This window comes from Cavia porcellus, unplaced genomic scaffold (assembly GCF_034190915.1).
Source record: "Cavia porcellus strain 051 isolate PalLab524CR breed Dunkin Hartley unplaced genomic scaffold, mCavPor4.1 scaffold_28, whole genome shotgun sequence".
Classification (NCBI taxonomy): Eukaryota; Metazoa; Chordata; class Mammalia; order Rodentia; family Caviidae; genus Cavia; species Cavia porcellus.
This window is the reverse complement of record NW_026947511.1, coordinates 37973562-37995142: the sequence shown is the minus strand read 5'-3', so window position 1 is coordinate 37995142 and position 21581 is coordinate 37973562. Positions and strand designations below refer to the sequence as shown.

At 41.7% G+C, this 21581-nt stretch overlaps 2 protein-coding genes across 7 annotated transcripts in view; both read right to left on the bottom strand.

Annotated features, from left to right (window-relative positions):
- Window positions 1-14027, bottom strand: part of LOC100732766 (platelet-activating factor acetylhydrolase-like) — a 28044-nt gene extending 14017 nt beyond the window's left edge. The window contains exons 1-3 of one of the 2 annotated variants that reach the window (XM_003473623.5): window positions 12307-14027; window positions 9359-9476; window positions 5738-5866 (exon numbers count right to left, since the gene is read on the bottom strand). In XM_003473623.5, the coding sequence (XP_003473671.2) occupies window positions 5738-5866; window positions 9359-9476; window positions 12307-12342 (283 nt within the window). In that variant the 5' untranslated portion in view covers window positions 12343-14027. The remainder of the gene's footprint in view (window positions 1-5737; window positions 5867-9358; window positions 9477-12306) is intronic. The other variant, XM_063238780.1, reaches the window with a different exon arrangement.
- An 824-nt stretch (window positions 14028-14851) lies between these two features.
- Pla2g7 (phospholipase A2 group VII) overlaps window positions 14852-21581 on the bottom strand; it is a 48731-nt gene continuing 42001 nt past the window's right edge. For 4 of the 5 annotated variants that reach the window (XM_013156530.3, XM_005005287.4, XM_013156531.3 and 1 more), the window contains exons 11-12: window positions 15725-15873; window positions 14852-15189 (exon numbers count right to left, since the gene is read on the bottom strand). In XM_013156530.3, coding sequence (XP_013011984.1) covers window positions 15062-15189; window positions 15725-15873 — 277 coding nt within the window. In that variant the 3' untranslated portion in view covers window positions 14852-15061. The remainder of the gene's footprint in view (window positions 15190-15724; window positions 15874-21581) is intronic. The other variant, NM_001172886.1, reaches the window with a different exon arrangement.

The following is a 21581-nucleotide window of genomic DNA, read 5'->3' as shown; positions in this document are numbered from 1 at the left end:
ATTCTGCAAAGGCTCTCAATCACCACATCTGCTTCTTTTTTTTTTTTTTAAACTTTTTATTGGTACCAGCGATCGAACGCAGGACCGCCTGCTTACAAGGCAGGTGCTTATGCCGCTGGGCTAAATCCCCAGCCCCACCACATCTGCTTCTAAGCAGAGAATAACAGGGCCAGCTTAGAAGGGAGTTTGCAGGAGGCATTAAGTCTACACATGCCCTCTCAGCAAGTGTGCTGAGCCCAGGCACAAACATGGCTCCTCATTGTGGTGCTCAGGGTAGAAATCCGGGGCTGCTCATAGGTGCCCAAGTAAGTTCCAAGTCCCTGTGCCAGAAGACAGTTACTCAGTGTGCTGATGCCTGAGGCCCAGAGGTCTTCTGTCACCTCTCTGCCTGCATGAGCTCCCTCCTTCATGCTGGGCTGCTGAGGTCTCTGCACTGCTCTAGTAGCTATCATGGGCAGTGCTTAATGTGTCAGTGGAAAACTCTTATTAGAGGTAAATAATAGATATACAAAATAGAGAGATGATAGACAAATGAGATCCACAGATGAATGATAAATTCCTGAGATAAATATGTAAAGATAAATAGGTGGGTAAATGTAGATAGAGAGATATGCGATTAGTTAGATACATATAACACTTCTTCTTGTCACACAATATTAAAATTGTGATTTTCAACTCTCTCTCACACGCAGAGCTCTCTTGCTACTGCAGTTGCATCCTCAGACACAGCTCAGAAAATCGTGGCATCGCAGGGATATGTCTGTCCATTCTCTGCCCTGGTGACTCAGACTTGAATCATCTGTCTAAGGTAGAGCTGTCCAGCAAAGAAGGCCTGTTTGACAATAAGTGTGGCCTACAGCCACCTTCACTGGACCAGCCAAAATTGGAAATGCAGCTTCCAGGTACCTTCCCTGCTACAGAACCAGAAAAGGGCCAGGAAAGTCTCATTAAATTTTAAGCATCATCATTCTCCAGCACCAGCCATCTGGGTGCTATAGAGCACAGTAGCCCAAAGTGGATGATGGGTTGGATCTGAGGAGGCAGTGAGGAAAGCACTGAGCCAGCTTGCACGATAGCTGAAAGCAGGAAGTGACATGAAGGTCTAGCACCAGCACAGGACATGACATGCAAGAGGTAGCCAGATGGCATCCTTGTCTCCTTCCCCAGAGGAAGTTCCTTCGAGAGCCAAACTAAGGTGCAGTGTTTGGGAGAATCCAGAGATCAATATAGATCTAAACAACAACATCCGTTTCCCTGCAGAACAAGTTTAAAATTCATGGCATTGTGTCACTGATTCATATTCCTACCTCTTCTGGCAGGAGAACAGTTTGGGACTATTTAGGATTATAAGACTATGGAACCATTCATGGTGCAGCAGGGACAGGTCCTCTGCTATCCAGAGGATAGCAGAGAGGTGACAGCTGCCTTACCATCTGTCATGAGTCCCTCTGAGGTGCTGAGCCACCCACAGACAGCTGAGCCATAGATGGACCAAATTGGCAGCCTGCAGGCTCTTAGGATTCAGGGTATACATTCCTTCTAGAACCAGCTCAAGAGACACAGATAGGTACCATGCTACAGAGGCAGACTTCTCCTCTGATCAGACCTGGGTTCCCCCAAGGCCCGAGGGCCTTTTCCAATTTACCTGAGAATGCTCTTTGCTTTCCCCAAGCCTGCTATCCCTGAGTGGTGCCATCCCGCAACAAACACTCAGGTCAAGGTGACATCAGGACAACTGGACCGTGACATAGTCTAAGGAAGTAAGGGGATGACACAAGCATCAAGAGGAGTCTACAGGCTCCTGTGGCTCCCCAGGGCTGGGGGTGCTACAGAGGAGGCTCAGCAGCCTGCAATCACCAGTTCTGGGCCCCAGTGCTTGCTTGCACCTGTCATCCATCAGGAACCATCTTGAAGAGGATTTTTGGAACCTACATTGTGCTGTTGATCTCATTATTTATTTTTGGTGATGTTCATTTGTCCAATATTCCTGAAACTCAGTCTGCCAATCCATTATGCACATGTTAGGAAAATTATGTTCTTTTACATGGCTTCATGCTCTCCATTAGCAACCAACATCTCTCATTTCATAAACCCCATGTTAAAAACAAATTTATCCTGCACAGGTCTGGAGAAATCCATGGCCTGCTACCTCCATGTAAATTGGGTGCATGAGGAACTCAGGTGCATGTCCCATCACCCTATGCCATGGAAGGGCAGCCAATGTGGGAAGTGCCTGGGACCCTACAACCAGCTGGTTGTGAGGAACCCAGGAGAATATCAAAATGAAGGAGAAAAAGCCAATTTCAAACCTCCAGACTACACAGAACAAGTGTGGGAAATCTCTGAGAGATAGCAACTGAAATAAAGAAACAACTTCATGAGATTGTAAAAGCAGTCAAATCAGAAATAATGTCTCAGGTAAAAGAAGAAATCACAAACATACTGAAAGAATTTCTCAGTATGTCTAGACATAGACAAAAAGAGAAGCACAGGAAAATGATTAAAACCTTGACTGACTATGGAAAGAAATTACAATGCATGAAACAGATTCAAAGAGAGATGCAGGAAATTAAAAATTCAATCAAAAGCTGGCAAAACTGCTAAAAAGAGACTGAAGAATGATTTTTAAACCTTGAAAATCAGCTTCTAGTTAGTGATCATGAAAGGAAAGTTCTCTTAAATAACTCAGAATCAGGAAATAATGGTTGCCAGACAACACAAAGAAGCGTAATTTAAGAATGATAGGTGTCCGTGAAGAAGCAAGGGTCAACACAAATGAAATTAACAGGCTATTTACAAAAGTAATAGAAGAAAACTTCCCAGACATGGTAAATGGACCTGGCATGCAGATTAAGTGAGGCATATAGAACTCCAACTATCCATAACCAAAGTAAATTTACATCTAGGCATATAATAATCAGGACCCCAGAAATTCAGCACAAGAACAGAATATTAAAAGCTGTTACAGAAAAGAAACAGATCATCTGTAAAGGAAAATCAGTCAGAATCACAGCAGACTTATCAACACAAACTATCAAGTCAAGAAGAGTTTGGAGTGAAGTGTTTCAAACTCTGGAAGAAAACATCTTTTAACTTAGATTGATGTACCCTGCAAAACTATCTTTCAAAATTGATAGAAAAGTAAGGTACTTCCATGATGAAGAACAATTGAAAGAATTCAAGACTACCAAACCAAACCTACAGAGATTTCTAAAGGATATTCTAGAGAGAGATAAAGATGACCATGGCTCCAAGAACAACAGCAGAGGGGGATCACCAATCAAGACAGGCAATTGAATGAAGGGGAAATGTGGAGGGCCAACAGCAGGACAGCATGATAGAGGCAAACCAAAGTATGCTGGTTGTAACCAATAACATAGATGGTATTTAGTCAGCAATGAAAAGAAATGCAGGGAGAGTGGATCAAGAAACAAGATCCATCGATATACTGTATACAAGAAACACATTTAACTGGAAAGGAAATTTATAGACTGAAAATCAAAGGAGAGAAAACAATTGTTCCATGTGACAGGAAACCAGAAAAATAGCAAGAATAACTTGGCCACCAACTATAGAATGCATAAAAAAAGATATGGTATTTTCATGCAGTGGAAAACTACCCAGCTATAGAGTAGAATAATCTCAAGGCTCCTGTAGGTAAATGGACGCAACTGGAGGTCATGTTCATGGGCACAAGAGTTTGAACTCATATACGTGAACCCTAGCAGAAGACACAGAAGGAATTGATGGGATCTAAAAGCAAAATAGTTGTTGTAAGAGTGATGGGGAGAAAACACCTGGGAGGGAAATGTCGTAACTACTGTTAGTTACTTATTGTCTGGTCTTGAACTTTTGTATTGTTTTCACCATTTTGTGAGGTTTGGCTTTGTTTGTCTTGTTTTGTTAGATTTTACTCTGTCTGATGGTAGGGGCAGCTATTTTAAATATAATGGATTATATTATGGTAATCACAGTTTCCTATTATATTGTTTTGAAGTCTTTTAATGTTTTCATTTGTTTAGTTGGTTTTATTCGGTTTCATTTGATTTTATTATTTGTGATGGCATGAAGTGCTATTTTAAAGAAAACGAGACTATACTAGCCATTGCTGTTTTCCTATTACCTCGTTTGAAGTCCTATCATGCTTTTGTTCTTCTGCTTTGATTGGCTCTATCCTGTTGTGTTTTATTTGATTTTATTATGTGTGATGGGATGGAGAACTTTTTTGAGGAAAATGAGATATTAAACTAGCCATTGTCCATTTCCTGTTATCTGGTTTTCAAGACCATAATGATTTAATTCTTTGGAATGATTTTATACTATTTTGTTATGTTTGATATTATTACATGCAAAGTTATGGTCAACTATTTTGAAGAAAACAAGAGACATGGTAACCACTGTTGATGTTCTATTGTCTTGTGTAGTTTTGTATTGTTTGCATTGTTCTGTTCTGATTTGCCTTGTTCTGTTTTGTTTTGTTTTATTCACTTTAAAATAAAAATATTTTGAGAAAAAATTTTACCTTCACTGCTATATTTTCTAGGTATTCAGTTAAAAAGAATTTATAAAAAATCATCTATTATTTGAATCTTTTATTTAATAAATTATTAAAATAATTTTTAAAATGTGTGTGTATCCCTTCAGAGCTCTTAAAAAGGGGAGGCTTTGGGCTGCAGGAGGAATAAATCAATGTCCCTGTCCTCAAGTATCTGCCAGCTTGGTAATCTTTAAATATGAAGGGATAGGATGCATGTCTTGACATTCACACCCTGAACTAAAAACAACTGAATGGTACAAATGTCCCTGGCCGAGATTTTTCTTATCATTGAGTAAAATGCTATGTCTTCAACCCGTGATTCACACGGACTTAAATTTACAAGGCCCCAGATTCCTTGACTATATTACTTGGTCATAGTTACTTGCATATCCTAAATGTCTAAACTTGTTGGTAAAGGCTGAGTGGAGAATGGACCCTGGAGACACTGATGTACACAGAAACTATAGGCCCATTCGTCCTTGGTATTCATTTCCCTTATGACGAAGTAGGGCACCATGTTATATAAGAATGCTGTGAATAGCCATCAGCTGTGGAGCCTGTACAAACAGATCTGGTGACTCGGCCTAGGCACATGCACAGACCTGGGTCTGTGACAGGCAACAGCTTCGCAACCCAGCTTCCTGCTCTCCCGAGGAGCCAGGCAGAGGACCACACTCACAATGCCTGGGATGAGCAGGGCGTCACGAAGCTACAGTGCAAGCTCTTTGCAGTAGAATCTTTTGGTGACAGAGAGATGATGAGAGGTATCCTGCTCTGGCTACTCCTCCTGGCTGGTGGAATTTCCTTCTTTTTTTCCCCTTCTTACCCGAAGGTAGGAGACAAGTGACTTTGTCTCTTCTGCTGAGAGCTCCCAAGGTTCAAGCCTCCCTTTTCTTAGGCAGAAAAGGTCATATCTTTTTAGATCCCAATCATCAAATCTTCACTTTGGGCTCCACTAAGAACCAGTACTAGACCTGTGTTTCAAGACCCTTACCTCTTGCCTCACCCCAGTTCTGTCCTGTGGTAGTGACCCTGAAGAACACAGCTATACAGAGGACTAAGAGGGTCTCCCTCCCAACTTCAGGAGAACCAAAGAGCCTACCACTCTTTCTTAATAGGACTTGCTTAGAGATGCCCAAACATTGCTGAGGTTGCTTTGAGCTGATGACAGTTTGAGCCCTGGAGATAAGGTTCTCTTACCTGATGATGGGACATAAGTAACAGGATCTATGTCTCGCTGGTCAAAAGGGTGGACCAGTGCCAGGAATCCAGAGAGGCAGAAAAGCATGTGCAGTTTTGGTGGGGCCATCCTGGGGTCAGTTGAACCTTCTGCATAGCAGGTGATAAAGAGGACAGAGAACATGGAGAGAGGACTTAAATATGCTGAGAAAGCAGGAGACAGACAGTGGCTTTAAGGAAAAGCAAAATGTACATTTTTCGAGGTGGGCTTAGGTAGGAACTAGAGGGGCAAAGCCTTTGATGCTACTGGATTACAGGACACAGTGGTTATATTAGGTATTTCAATACTAGTTGTCTAATGAGGTGGCAGTGTATCTTAGTTATAAAGTAGAACATCAAAACACAATAACTGTAATCACCGCCTATGACTCTATATTGTATCTCCTAGTGCTTCTCTATGGTGCACATAGTAAACATGGCTTTTTGGCAATGCTTCTGCATTTATACAGTGATTATAATGCTGCTGCTGTGGCTACATTTTGGTTGACTATTTATTTCTCGATCATCCTACCACACCGTTAGCTTTGGAAAGGCAGAATTCAGGTTGTTCTTGCCCCTAGCATTAAGAGAAGTCTCAGCAGGTGGCTGGTATGGAATATTTCCCATGGCAATTAGGCTGCACACCAATATCTTATTAGCAAGAGCTCACTTGCATTTGTACCCAACTATTCTGCTTTAGAATGTGCCCTTTTGATTTGGGGGAGTGATGTACACAACCCAAGCCACCCCCATCACTCATCTGAATTTTGGCAATAACTCAAAGTGGTCTCTTCCACCTATCCCAGGCATCATGGCCACCATGGTCATGTCACTCCTCAGTCAGACCTCCTGTGGCTCCAGATGTAGTGGACAAAACTGTCATCAGTGAGTGCACCCCAGACACTGAGGGACATCTATGCACCATGCATCCTCGCCTCGACTGTCCCAGCCGCCTTGCTTTTCACAAGCATACCAGGCATCCGGTGGTCACTTGCACAGGGCCATGTGACCTCTCACAGAAGGCTTTTGGCCTGAACAAAGACATCTTTTCTTTGCTCTTGCTATCAGTCCGTGGTCCCCCCTCACTTTGTCAGGGTGGAACAGTTGGGTAGATTTAGAGGGTTTCATGAAGGGTGCCACGTCCTCCTAGGCAACAGAGTAAGGAATTCCACAGCGCTCTCAGAGTACTTCCTGTTCAAAGCCTTTCTGTCCTCCACAGGCTGTCCTTATCCTGGTACTACCAGGGCACACCACAACCCCATCACCTCCATGACTTGTCAACCTTGTCAATGTTCCCCAGACTCAGCTTCTTACCTGGATCTTCAAGGTGACCGATCCCTAATTCAAACAAGCTGCCAAGAGACACTAGGGCATTACTGAGCCCATGATGGTCTGTTTGCAGCTCTGTAAGCTCATGTGTTAAAAGCATAGGCCGTGTGCTGGTGACTTTTGGAAGTGAAGCCTGTGGAAAGTGATTAGGTCAGAAAGGCAGAGTCCCCAGGAATAGGATTAGTGCCATCTGCGACCCCGGGCCAAGACAAAAGGGCAAAATTCCTCCGGAGAAAGATGTAAGTGCACACAGAGAGCAATGTCCAGTAAACCAAACCCCAAAGTACCAAACTTACAAACCAAAGTCAGCAATGCGAGCAGGCTCGATTGTGTTCTGAAGGGCAGCATGACAAGCCTGAATCTGTCTGTGCTCTTACATCATCTTTCAGTTAAATGTCTAGTGTTAGCATAAAAATGTCTTAAACACAGGGAAATAACACTTAGTATATACGGCAGAGCATTTATTTAACTCCATAAGAGCCAACATACACAGGTACATGTGCCACAACCAAAACCCCACAAATGTCAATCAGGACACTCCCGAACACCACCACCTGGGGCTGTAAAATAATCTTTTATGATTCAGGAAACTGTTTATGATGCAATTTTAATTAAAAAGTACGAAATGGTCTTGTAAAAATTCATACTTAAAAGCCAGTTATTTAAAATCAATGTTTTTCCCATTATGTCTCAAGTGTTACGACAAAAGTTATTGCATCACTAATAAGAAATGTTTTTTTTTTCTGTGCTGAGGATCAAACTCACAGCCTAGCACTTGACAGGGAGGCACTTATGATGCTGAGCTAACCGTTGGCCCATAAGGCATAATTTAAAAGTGATGTTGCAAAAGAGTTTGTTGATCATGAGGAATATTATGTTTAAAATAAAGGAAAATATCACATGGAGGATTAAGAGAATTGTCATCGTTTTAGATAGAGTTATATGAAATAGAAATGCAAGACAGGGATAGCAGGAGGGACAAAATAAATATTTCAACATTTATAAGGTTTATCTTTGAAGATTTTTACATAGTTGGTAACTACAGGTAGTGTGTGTGTGTGTGTGTGCGCGCGTGCAGGCATGTTTATGTGGTTTTTTGAGATAGGGTCTCAGTATGTCGTTTGGGCTTGCCTTGAGCTCACTTTGCAGCCCAGGCTGATCTTGAACTTGTCCTGAATCTTGGGATTACAGGCATAAACCACCAAACCCAGCTAGCTAAAGGTAATTTTAAATTTTTGTTTCTACTTTTCTCTTTTTCAGTGCTTCTCATTAATAGGTAAAGACTGATACGTTTGTCATGTGGCAAAGCGGAGTTAAGATTGTAGATGGAATTAGAGCTGCCAATCAACTGCCTTAAAATAGGGAGATGATTATGGATCATCTGGAGGCCCAACGTAGCCCAAGGTGGCGGAAGGGATGCCAGCAGCAGAGATCTGACTGATGTCATGTGACAGCCAATCAGCCTTGGTTGGCCTTGAAGATGAAGGAAGGTATATGAGTTAGAAACTGTGGAACTTCTAGAATCTGGAGAAGGACAGGAGTCTGAGGTTCCCTGCAGGACCCAAGAAGAGCTTAGCCTTGCCAACTCCTTTTTAACCCAGTGAGTTCATATCAGACACCTGACCCAGAGATTACAGCATAATCAACTGTGTTGCTCCAATCCATCAAGCTTATGATAGCAACAATAATAGAACTAATATGGAACATACGGAGTTAGAGAAAGACCTAAGAGCAAATCATCAGGCAACTTCCTTTCAAATAAATTGTAAGAAAGTGGTTGATGGATCAGTGTCTCAAAACTGACCCTTCCCAGACTGAATGATAGAGGAAGGAGATAACATCTCCTGCTTTGGATGTTTTATAGTAACAAGGATACAGGAAAAAAGCCAGCATATCACCTTATCTCTAAGTTCTCCACTATGGCACTGTTGGCCCTCAAAATATTTGGTCATGTCTGTGGCTTGCTAAGACAAGCTCATCCCTTGTGGCACTTGCATTGTGCAGCTCTCTACTGATCTCCATGAAGAATTGTTTTCCAAAGTATGACTGTAGATTCTTCTTCAAGGACCAGGGATTCCCACATTATGAAAAACTAGAGCCACAACCAACTACTACCTTGAATAAAAGAGACACAGAACAGGCAAGAAACAAATGTGCAGTATTACAAACACACAAACCTCATATAGGCACCATTCTGAGTGTGAGCATCACAACACATTTGAAAGTTGTCTACATGCATGGCTATGCTGGGGTGTTCCCCTTGAGGACACTTACCCTGTAGCAGAGGAAGCCAGTGGTTTAGAAATGTAGCCGCTGCCTCCAGCTGCCAACTTTTGAGTCCTGGATCTGCTGTTTCCTGGTTCGATGACCCACTCTCGATCGCTCCCTTTGTCTGTCAAAAATGAGTCATTGTGGGCTTGTTAGAGGGATATAAAGCCCTGGAGGAATGTTGTTATTGGTCCTCAGAGTCTATTGGTTGCATATGTGTTCTGCAGCCTGTCACGTAGATGAAGGCTTGGGGATAGGATATCGAGAGGCTGAGGTGAAGGAAACAGGGAAGAATAAACAAGAGTTTTTTTCACTGGGGGAACTCAGCATCCATGTCATCCCCTGGGGACTGGAATTAAGCCTGGCTTAAACCCAGGAGAGTATTCACTGAATCTGAAAACTTATGTACAATCCCTTCCTATCCACAGGGGATACTTTCCAAAGTCTCAGTGAAACTGAGTGCATAGAACGCTCTGGGAACTTTCCTCTCTGCCCTATGCTTCCCATAGAGTGCCAGGTCCGACTGACTTACACATTTTATGCACAGCACCTCCTATACATCACTGTTCTTCGGGCCATCACTGAGTGAAATCAGGGTCACCGGAACAGAGGTGCTGAAATAACTACTCACCCAATCACCAAAGCAGCTGCCCAGTGACCAGTGGGTGAGTAGCATGCATAGTGGTTCTCAGAATGCTGGATGGAGACAGGATAGAGCAGGACTGCTTGTGAGTCCATTATGCTACTAGGAACAGTGTGCAATTTAAAATGCATGAGTTGTTTATGTTTGGAATTTTCATTTAATATTTCCTGACTACAGTTGAACAGGGGTGATTTAAGCCACAGATGAAGAGGAGCTACTCTAATAGGGCTGTGGAGGGAAAGCAGCTCAAAGGGTCTGTAACAGCCTGCCAGCACCTCCAGATGCAGCTGTGAGCATCGTGCAAGAGAGGCTGGATGTGAGGTGCTCACCCTTGGCCCCGCCCCCGTGTGTAACTCCAGATGAATGAGACAAGGAAGGAGAGTAAGTGGATGTTTGCACAGTGATCAATGATAATGTCATTTTACTCTGCAAGCAGCATGCTAAGCATCTTACACACATGAAAGCATTTTGCCCTCAGAGCTCAGAGTTCATATGAGAAAGCAGGGAGAGGCAGGTTAAATATGCCCATGGCCACAGGGACAGTTAGAAGCCAGTCTGGGATCTGAACGTGAACTCTGTCTCTAAAGTAAGGACCATGAGCTCCGGGCTACTGATTTTCTGGGTGGAGGGTTCATGGCCATGTGGGTCATGTGGGCCTGTGGGGCTTCCAGGATGTTCACAGATAAAGGCTCCCTTGTGGGGACATTTGGTTTACAGCAGCCCGGATGGTGGGTAATGGAGACAGTGGGTCACAAGACATGCTGGTGGGCCAGAATGGCATGTGACAGATAGCATTCTGCCCAGAAGGTCTTGGATGTGCCCTGTGTGGACCCAGATTATAAAAACACTGCTGACCGGGCTTTTCTAGCATTGACTTGGTCAGAAGAGCAAAGCAGGTCTTGAAGCTGACCGTGGGATCCTGGGCAGTCAGAGATTCCTGCATTGCAGGATCATGGACATGGAAAGAGCAGGCTGGGCTGGACAGCTCTAATCTGAGGTACTAAAGCCAAGGGCTTTGCAACCAGGTACCTCAAGAAGGTCCCATGTGAGGGTTGGTGGGGACTCTGGGACCACCCAGGAGGGGCAGTTGCCACTCTCCTCCAGCAAGTGCTCCCTGCTGGAATCTTGCTACTAGATCTTCTGAGGGTTTTCAAAGGTTGGAAGACCACATTTGTATGTCACACTTGCTGATATTTAAAGGACAGCAACTGAGTCAGCCTTCGAAGACATCAGAAGAGTCAAAAGAAATAGAAATAAGGACTTTAGGAAAAACTATACCTCCCCCTTACAGAAGTCCCAGGCAGCCCAACCCCAAGGAACTACTATGGCACAGAGAGCAAAAGAGACCTTACAGGTCCCAAAGTCATTGTTACATTTGTCAGCATTGACCCCCAAAGTTGTCACTGCTCCCATAAATAATTAAGGACATCTGGCATGTAAGTGTAACCCAGAACCTATCTAGTCGTGAGGAGCTGAAACTTCTGCCACACACACATGGGATTCCCAGAGGCATCGGGCTCTTGAGAGCACAAGTCAAAGTATGTCAGGAAGGAGATCAGGGTCACCTTGCGTGACAGTGAGAAGGTTGCCCCTGCCAAAGCTGTTAAAGGCTTTACAGCTCTTCCTTGACTCCAACACTTGGTCAGTGACTGAAGGGAGATAGGACAAGAGTTTCTCAGAGCAAGAAAATGCTTCTCTAAGAGAAATGATCCTGTTCAACTCGGGGCTCAGGCCAGCACTGGAAACTCTCCTTAACTCCCCATCTCTGCACTGAGCTTACCTGTATCTAAGACCAAGTGAAATCTGTCCAAGATACAAAAGGTTTTGATTGTTTTCCTTACTGCAAATATTCTAGTTTTCCCTAAGCACATTCCCCTTTCCAAATTAAGACATGCATTATTTTAGCATCTATGTAAAGGCATTCCATGATGGGTTTTAAGGGTACATTTACAGTTTCCAATGCACAGGACAGAGCAGACTTTATATGTATGTTTAGCTGAGCTGTGTGGTGAGACTCAAGTTGCTGGGTGTGCTGAGTTATGCTACTGGCATTCAGAAGTAGCACTTTGGCTCTCAGAGTTGAGGCACATTGACTATGAGGTCAGCTGTCGATGTCTTCAGTGTAATGTGGAAAATCACACACCCATCAAAAAAAAGAGAACCACTGGTGATAAGCCTTGTTAACCTCAGTGTCGCAAGAGGCAGCCAGTTCCAAGATCTTTCAAAGAAATATTGTTAATAGGCAGAGTGTAAGAGCAAACTACTAAAAACATCTGTATTTCTATTTCTTTGCAGTAATTAGAACACTCACAGCTCCCTCTCTCTTTTGAGAGGTCATTAGATTCATCCTGGTTGAGTGCCCCTGAATAATTTTTCTGTCTTAATACTTCTTTCTCAGATGAAGGTGTTTCTCTTCTTGTCTCAGAAGAGGGGTCTGGAGGTGACCTCGGTTTTGCTGAGGCCTCTTGCAGCAGCCCAAATGATGTCTCAACTGGACCAGGAATACCAGAGAAGGCTGGCAGCACATCACAGCTTAGTGTCACTGCTGAAAACTGATGGGTCTCAAAAACAAAACAGGGCAGTGATTGGCGATGGAGTGTGTTTATACTGTGACTGCTGTGTTGATGGGTTTGGGATCTCTCTTCTACCTTTAATTATTTTTATGTTTCTAGTGATCTGGGAGGATTTTCATTGCTCAGCAATTTTGTTACCACTTTACTCACATTTCAAAGGAAAAACTGTTGACATCTTTTCAATATAATGTTTACATTCTAATAGAAAAATATAGGTTTGTGACAAGTCTGTTAGATGACACTGCTTAGTAGGGATTTGGTAGCAGTAACTTCTTCAGAGTTTTTATTTGGACCTTGAAGTTTTGCTTTATCTTTCTAGTTAAATATTCTTCTTCTTCTTATTTTGCTTGCTAGTATGGCATGAGATGACAATAAAGTTTATACTTAAAGTCACGGTGCTCTCCCTTCCTTGTGCCTGTGGTACCATCTGTCTTCCTCTAAAATTGGGACTTGGGAAACTTAGCAATATGAAATCTTGGCCCTCAGCTATTAAGTGATATTTTGAAGCATTGTTCCATTTTAACCATTGGCTTTTAGGTGCAGAGTGACATCCATATTTTAGAGGTGAGAAAATTGAAGACTTTAAGAAAAGTTAAACAAGTTGCCTAAGGTCAGCTAGGGACCCTCAGAGCTTGATCAATCTTGATCCATCTCACATCCTCCAACATCGAATGCCTTTAAAATATGGGGTGTTTAGTGCGAAGCACGCAGCTCTTGGCTCCATGTTAATTACTAGATAGGTGACCCTGGTGGGTTATATAATAGCTTTTAGCCTTGATCTTCCTCATCTATAAAATGGCTATGATAAAGCCTTACACTGTTTTTCTTTTTGCTTTATGAGACACGGTCTTGCTGAGCTGACCGAGCTGAGCATGAAGTCACTGTGTAGCCAGGGTTGGCCTTGAACTCATAGCAATCTTCCTGCCTGGCCTCCGGAGTTCTGGGATTACAGGTGTGCACCACCACACCTCGATCTTGTATTGTTACACAGAAATACTTGTTTTTGCTGAAAAGGAGTGAACACTTGGCAAATGTTGCTCTCTTTTCCCTAAAAAAGACTAGATTGTTTTCTTTTTAAACTTTAATTCATTGAGTATGTTCACCAGCTTTTTTCTCGTTTTGGCATCTGTCTGTGCCACCAACAAATTATTGTAAAACGTGCTCTAACAGTTGAGTTGATAAATACATTGCTTCTTCCTAGGGTAAAGAATCAGTAGGCAACTTGGGCAGGCTCACTGGGAGATCCAGCGATGTATTATCAATAGACAACATGGAAGGATGTACACTTTGGTCAGATTGTAGAAAACTGTCCGATTCAAACTAAGGGTCAGAATCACCATTTAAACAATTGTATTCTAAATGACGTCAGGGATGAGAAGTCAGTTTTCTCAGATTGAGTGATTTTTTACCTTTAAGCACTAAATCAGTCTGGTGGGGCCAAATCAGGATATACCATTGCTTAGTGACCAGGGAAAAGCACTTAAGACTGGTCCTTGAGCCAGGTTTGCTTGGTTAGCATGGATGGCCCTGATCAAACAGAGCAGGCTTGAGCTAAGTGCACTTAGTTCTGGGGATTCTGTAGGGGTCACATCAAACTTAAGACCAGCAAAAAACATTTCTGAATGAACAGCAAATGAACAGTAATGAACAGCAAAAAACATTTCCGAAGATTTCCAGATTTATAAGTATCAGCATTTTAAGGTATTTTTTAACACCCACTTGTGATACCATTGTTACATATAAAATTTGCAAAATTGAAAAAACCCCTTTTAAAGAAGAAAAGCATACTTCTGAATGTTTTCTTTGTTATTCTTCACAGGTCGGAGTCCCCAGGCATTGTACCCAACTCTAACCCAGAGGCACCTTTGCTCATTAAATGGCATCAGAGATAAAGCATTAAAAATGCAAATAAGTTACCCACTCTCTTTATTCTGCTGTCTCTTCCCTGTCCCCAACTGTCCTAACCTTCATCCACTCCTCTTATCAGCAAGTCTGCATTAAAACTTTGTCTTTACTTTCAACTTTATCTAATTTTATTTATCAGGACCAAAAGTCAAAGAGAAACACTGCCACTTTTGCCTAGAATGCTGTGTTGCTAAAACTGTGCTGATCATAATTTAGTATCACAGACAAAAAGCCCTGTAGGCTTACAGGATCTTAGATCTTTGAGACATTTTCATTGTCATTTTATCTATTTTAATATGCACTGCCATTAAAATATTATAAAAACAGTTTTTAATTTTGACAGTAAAAAAGGATCAGTTCAATGAAATTCCAACTAGGTTGATGTGATATTTTTGTTTTAATATTTCACTCTTTGCTTACGTTTAAGGGAAAATTTTCTTAACTCAAGCCTTTGCCAGTGTTACTGAATAGCCCACATTTTAAAATATGAGTCACCTCAGAAAATACATTGAAGTCTCTTCACACATGCACTCGCTCTGTTTTAGATAGTTTTTCAATGAACTTTTCTTTAAAAAAAAAAAACTGCCTTTAATCTGGATTCCTTTGTTCTGTTCCTGTAGAGCTCTGCATAGTGGTGGGTATTGTGAACTCTGGAATAAGATTCTCATCATCTCCTTCCATCAGAGAGTTCCACTGGTCAAAATTTTTATCAAGTCCTGGAAAACACGAAATGGGAAAAGTTATGAAACATCTGAGCACACTAAACAGCCTAGGGCCTCTAGATGACATTAGAGATTAAACATTACACAGCCCAAACTGTGCCCCAAAGGGATGCTTCAGCAGAGGCAGGAAACTGAGAAAGGAGCCAGGACCCCAGGGTGCTCCTCACCCCGACTTTCACAGGCAGACATGCTTTCTATGATCTGTGATATCCCCAGTGGTAAAATTAGCTCTTAAAGTTTTGCTTTTGAAATTGAGTTACTGGGGCTCGGGATTTAGCTCAGCGGCATAAGCGCCTGCTTTCCAAGCAGGCAGTCGTGAGTTCCATCCCTGGTACCGATAAAAAGGAAAAAGACCAAAAAAAAAAAAAAAAAAAAAAAAAAAAAAAAAAAGAAAGAAAAAATTGAGTTACTGCTTTGGCTAATCTGGAGTCTACTGAAAAAAGGTTAAAATGACAGTAGCATAGTTTTAAGGCAGCACAGTTCTGTCCTGAGAATCATCCATTTCACAGAGAAAATACCAGTTTCTTACCTAAGTATTTCTGTAAGAATGCTAACGAAGCTTTGTTGATGAGGTCCATAGCTACCTCTGAGTCTATCTTTCCTTTCAATGATAACATCTGTCCAATAATTTTCCCAGTGGCAAAAGTGAAGTCAACAAAATTGTGATGGACTGAACCCCTGTAAGAGAAATGAGACATTTACATGCACATCATTTAATACAATTCTATTTGCAGTTAGCGTGTAGGAAAGATACTAGCCAGACTGGCCTACTTCTTGAAAATCAAGGAAGCAAAACTTGTAATCTGATCTCCAAAGATGTACTTGGGGGTTCAAAGTTGTTATGCAGGAATCTTAGGGTCCCTTCTTTTCTCTTATACGAAAAAGTTTAAAGCATCTTGATTTTAGAAGAAATGTTATTTATTTATTTATTTATTCATTTATTTATTTATTCAAAACACGGTAAAATAAAAAAATGACACAACAGAACAAAGCAGATTAGAAGAAAACAAATTAAGTAACACAGATTACATAGCAAGGACATCTACAGTGGCTACCATGTTTTTTGTTTTCATCTAAATAATTGTCTATATCTTCTTCACACAAAATGAATACATACCAAACAAAATAGTATAAAATTGATCAAAGCAGAGTAATTTAGACATTATAAGGCTTCAAAACCAGACGATAAGAAATCAATAATGGCCACAGTAATGTGTCTTGTTCTCTTCAAGATAGCTGTCCATACCTCCATGTATGTTGAAATTAAATCATACAAAGTAGACTAACACCACTCTGGACAAAGAATAAAGACATCACTGGGTTTCACAGCATGACAATAAGAAATCAGCAGTGGATACCATAATGTCTCTTTTTCTTCAAAGTAGCTGTTCATTTCTGTTGTAGCTTGGCATAACTATTGCCATCTGTGCCCTGCATTTGACTCAGAAGTGTGAGCAATTACTTAGACTACAAGTTCCAGAAAAGCAGAATGACTTGTAACCACAAGCGAAAAATTAACCTGCTCAACGAACAAGCAAGATACGTGAGTCAAACAAAATTTAATGTAAGATTTTAGATAAATTGTTTCTAACAGGGTGTCTTTTTGTGGTTTTCTGTTTTAAAAAGCTCTAAAACTTTCCAGTTTAGTGCCACTCAGTGGGACTCTCAAATGGGTGTATGCATGTGGTCACTGATCTCAGCTAATAAAACCCCAAATTTATCAATTAGGCTGCTTGGATTCCTATATTGCTCTTGAACCCACTTCATTTTGGGGCTCACCCAGGATGCCTGCCCCCCTTTTAGGGATTTGAAGCATCCAAGCTTTTAATCGAGGTGAATTATTCTTTTTTTTTTTTATTTAAAGAGAAAAAAAGAAAGGACATGAAAAAAAAAGCAGTAAAGGGGTACAAGTAATAGAGAATTTCAAGAAAAAAATATACAGTAAGAAATCTCCAGTTAATAGGTTATATATCATCTTCCCAGAAAAAGTTGTCCAAATTACAAAATTAAAGCATATAAAGTGGACATTCATACAGTGACATTGTAGACAGTTCGGTTCAATGATCCAACAAAAGCTCAGTAATATGGTTTTCCATCCTACACACTCAAACATATTGCGGTTATATCCCTTAGTCCACCTTCCTTTTCTCTCTTTTTAACAATAACAATTAGACTTTTTGGGTTTTATTACTCCCACGGTTCTTATTACATTTATTTCAAAGAGAATAAAACCAAACGTGACTAAGCAAAACAGAGTCAGAATAGAAGGATGGACATGGTACATGTTGCAAAAATAGAATACCAGGTGATCGAAAGTGGTTACCATTGTGCCTCTTGCTATTTTTAAATTGAGTTGCCTATATCGTCAGGTATAATAGAATTGATCAAAACAGTACAGAACAAGACCATTAAAACCTACACTGGAGACCTTACAGGACTTCAAAAAAAGGATAATAGTCAAACCATAATGGGCATCATAGTATATCTTATGCCTTCAAAGTGGTTGCCTATACCCTCAAATTTGATACTACCAAACAAAATAGAATATAGAATAATCAGACAGAACAAGATGAGGAGAGCAATCCTGGGGTTCAAATCAGGTTAATAGGAAAACCAAGAAAGTTACTATAATATATCCCACTATTTTTTAATTTAGTTTTCCCTTAATTAAAAAAATGAGAGAAAATAGATTAATTTTAAAAAATGGGGCGAGATTCAGATAAGAGAGGACATTGTAAGAGAACAACGCAGGTCAGAACCAAACAATTCAAGCGTCATTGTGTTGGGGTGAATTATTCTTTAGGGGGACTACTGAGAGATGTTTTTTTCATCCCTGAGGAATCTTTTCATTTCAAAGAGAAACCAAAACAGAAATCCTGGACATTAATTCAGTGTGAGAAGTCCAGGTCCTTACCAATGAGATTGTTTTAGTTTGTAGACGTGCCCCTCATGGTCCTGGAGATGTTGGATGCAACATTTCACTCTGGGGGACTTAATCCCAGACCAAGACCAACTTGGCCTGGGACTTGCCATCCTTAGTGTCTAATTAGTTCCTGGTGTCAGTTTATACACTGACTTAATCTCTATCTTTGTCTTATTGATCTTTTTTCTAACCAGTTCAGTGTCTGTTATTCATGTGATTGGGTCAGTCTGCTTCTGCTTTTTTGTTGCCTCTGCATTGTTTTCTTAAACATTTTCAGATATTTTTCTGGAGAACATCTTCCTATGGCAAACCACCACTTTTAGGTCTCTAATTTGTCTTTGTGTTAGCAGGTCTAACTCTACTCTTCAAAAAACAACGGCACTACTACTGCAGCTGCTGCCACTGCCATCACTATGGGCACCCCATCTGGTGGGGTTCCCTGGTGAGAAGGTGTACTCACCCCTGCCTGCAGTTCCCTCATTCACCATGTGCCCCCACACCCTGAAAACTGAACACTGAATACTGAATATTTCCAGTCTTCTAGAACAAAAAATAGCTCAGCATCCCATTCCTCCTTCCTGTACACGGAGTAATCAGCCCAAGCATGGCACCTTAACCATTTTATGCTGTGACTCCCAGCACAGCTGCAGGAGCACAGGCAACGAGACAGTGGCAACCCCCACAGCCAGAGCCAGAGCCAGAGCCAGAGCCAAAGCCAAAGCCTGTGCAGTGTGGTGGGGGCAATGGTGGTGTGCAGCTCTCCCTGGCCAAGTGCACAAGCAGCAGCATGGCTTCTCTAGTAGACACAAGCATGGCCACCTGCAGCACACCTTTTTTGGGCTTCTGCCCCAGGATCCTCCTCTCCCAACTCATTCCCCCTGAAGAACCTGCCAAGCGCTCCTCCAGAATCTCTTTACTTATGAGAAACAAGAGCGCATCCACATCCTGAGATAAACACTGGACCTGGGACTTGATGGCACTCCAGATGGGACAAGGCCCATTTGGACCTCAGATTTCCCCTCACTTACTCTATCCAAGATAGGAGGCTCTCTGTATGATTTTTCCAGACTTTTTTTGAATGTTTTAAAAGCAGCTGTTTGGAAGCCAGCTGCTTGGAAGCCAACTAGCAAATATATATGTGTGTATATATATATATGTATATGTATATATATGTGTGTATGTGTGTGTGTGTAATTTGTATGTTTTTGCTACCATCCATATTCATGGAGCTATAAATTTCAAAAGAAACAAAGATCCAGAATGTCCCCGAGACATGAGACCTCCTGCCTGCCATTTGGTTTCCTCAAAAGTTTTTCCATTATACGTTGTGGCACCAACGAGAATGCATCCCAATAGCTCATGGAAATGCCCTTGGTGAAAAGACAGCCGAAGAGGTGGTACTGAAATCAATGGGGCCATAACACTCCTCCCAGCTCTCCACCACCCATGCTACTCAAGTCATCCTATTCAGATTCAGACTTGAGACCAGCAAAGAGCCTAGAAGCCCAACTCTCTCTGGAAGGCTGGCAGACCTTACTGGATAGGCAAGTTCTCATCTCACTATGTGCCTCATCTCATCTCGCCCAGGAGACCCATCAGGCCACTCACTTGGGGGAACCAGATTGGCTAAATAATCTTGTCTGACTAAACAGGTCAATCAAAAATGTCCATAATGTCTTCGGGTGAATCCTAAGCTGGCCACCACTGATGTTTGAAAGAGACCATGAGGATTTACCCCTGGACACCACTGGGAGATAGACTTTACTGAAATGGGCCCAGGAAAAAGGGGACATGAATTTCTCTGAATTCTCATAGACACATTCAACGGGTAGACCGAAGGATTCACCACTACATCTAAATCAGCTCTCACAGTAGCTAAGAAACTCCTCTATGAGATAGCACCTCGATTTGGTGTGCCCACCAACCTGGGGTCCAACAATGGCCCAGCTTTTATAGCTCAGATTACTCAAAATTTAGCTGCAGCTTTGGAAATCCATTGGAAATTACATTGTGCCTACCGGCCTCAAAATTCAAGCCAAGTAGAGAAAATAAACAAGACCATAAAGGAAATTTTTAAAAAACTGGTTCTTGAAACTGGCAAAATGGCAAATCTCCTTCCTTTTGCTCTTCTGTTTGTGCTATTTACCCCTTACCTCCAGGATATTACTGCATTTGAGGCCATGTATGGCCAATTGCCCCATATTCAAGGGGATAAGTTGGCTGCTGTCAGTAATGGGCAACTTATTAAGACCTTATAGGATCTACAGCCCCTCTTGCACTCGATCCACCATTTGTCCAGAATCCAGACGACTGTTCTCAAAAAGCCTGATGACCCTCTAGCAGCCCACTTGGCGATCAAATCTACATCAATAGAAAGGACCCTATCTCACATCCATCAAGGTCACCAGAAAGAGCCATTGGATTCATCACTCCTACTGCAAGCCCCCAAGACCAGAGATTCCATCTAAGCAGACTATCAAAAAGTCTTTTGACCTTTTAAATGTAAAACTCCAAAGATGCAGACCCTAAATCTGTTTATATGTTACAGCCAATAAATGGGTTACTGTTAGTACCAGTAATCAAACCCAGATGGTAAACACCTCAAAACTTGATTCTGGTTCTCCATGCTGGTGGGGACAGTGTTCTAAGTCCTCACTTTGGAAAACATTCAGGGATCTGGACTTTATATTCAGTCCGTAAGTTTCCGCTTGAAGTATTCCCAATTTCAAATCAGTTGTAATTCAAATGTGTATGTACAAATGTCTCTTACCCACTTAACCAACATTTAGCCTCCCTACTGGGAACTTGGTTTGCTGTACAGAGGGCCTCACCCCTTCTGCTCATCTGGCAGTCTTCACTGGACCTAACCCTGCACTCGGTATCTTAACTCAGAAGGTTCTCCAGGACCGATGAGGTCTAGGCCTCCTATTCTTAAAACAGGAGGGATTTGCCTAAACCTTGATGACACCAACCATGCAGGAGTTATTAAAGACAGTTTTAGTCAGCTCAGAAAGCACTTAGCTGATAGGAGACATGAGAGATGTCATCAACAGAGATGATATGGAAATTTGTTCTGTGCCACCCCATGGCTAACCACCTTACTCCTGGCTCTGGCAGGACCCTTGGTTTTCCTCCTACTAACTATCACTATTGGCCAGTGCGTGATAAATTGTGTAATGCATTATATCCAAGGCAGAGTCCAATCTATTAAATTAATGGTTATGTGTACCCAATACAAAGATTTGCAAAATTTAGATGAAGAAGATGACTTTTAGGTATAAAGATGACCAGGAATCAGGGCTTTGATTCATGTACTAAAACCACTGGGGAATATTGTAGCTTGGCATAACTAATGCCATCTTGTGCCCTGTATGTGACCCAGAAGTGTGAAAAATTACTAAGTGTACAAGCCCAAAAGAAAAGCTGAATGAGCTGTACCCACAAGAGAAAAATTTAACTGCTC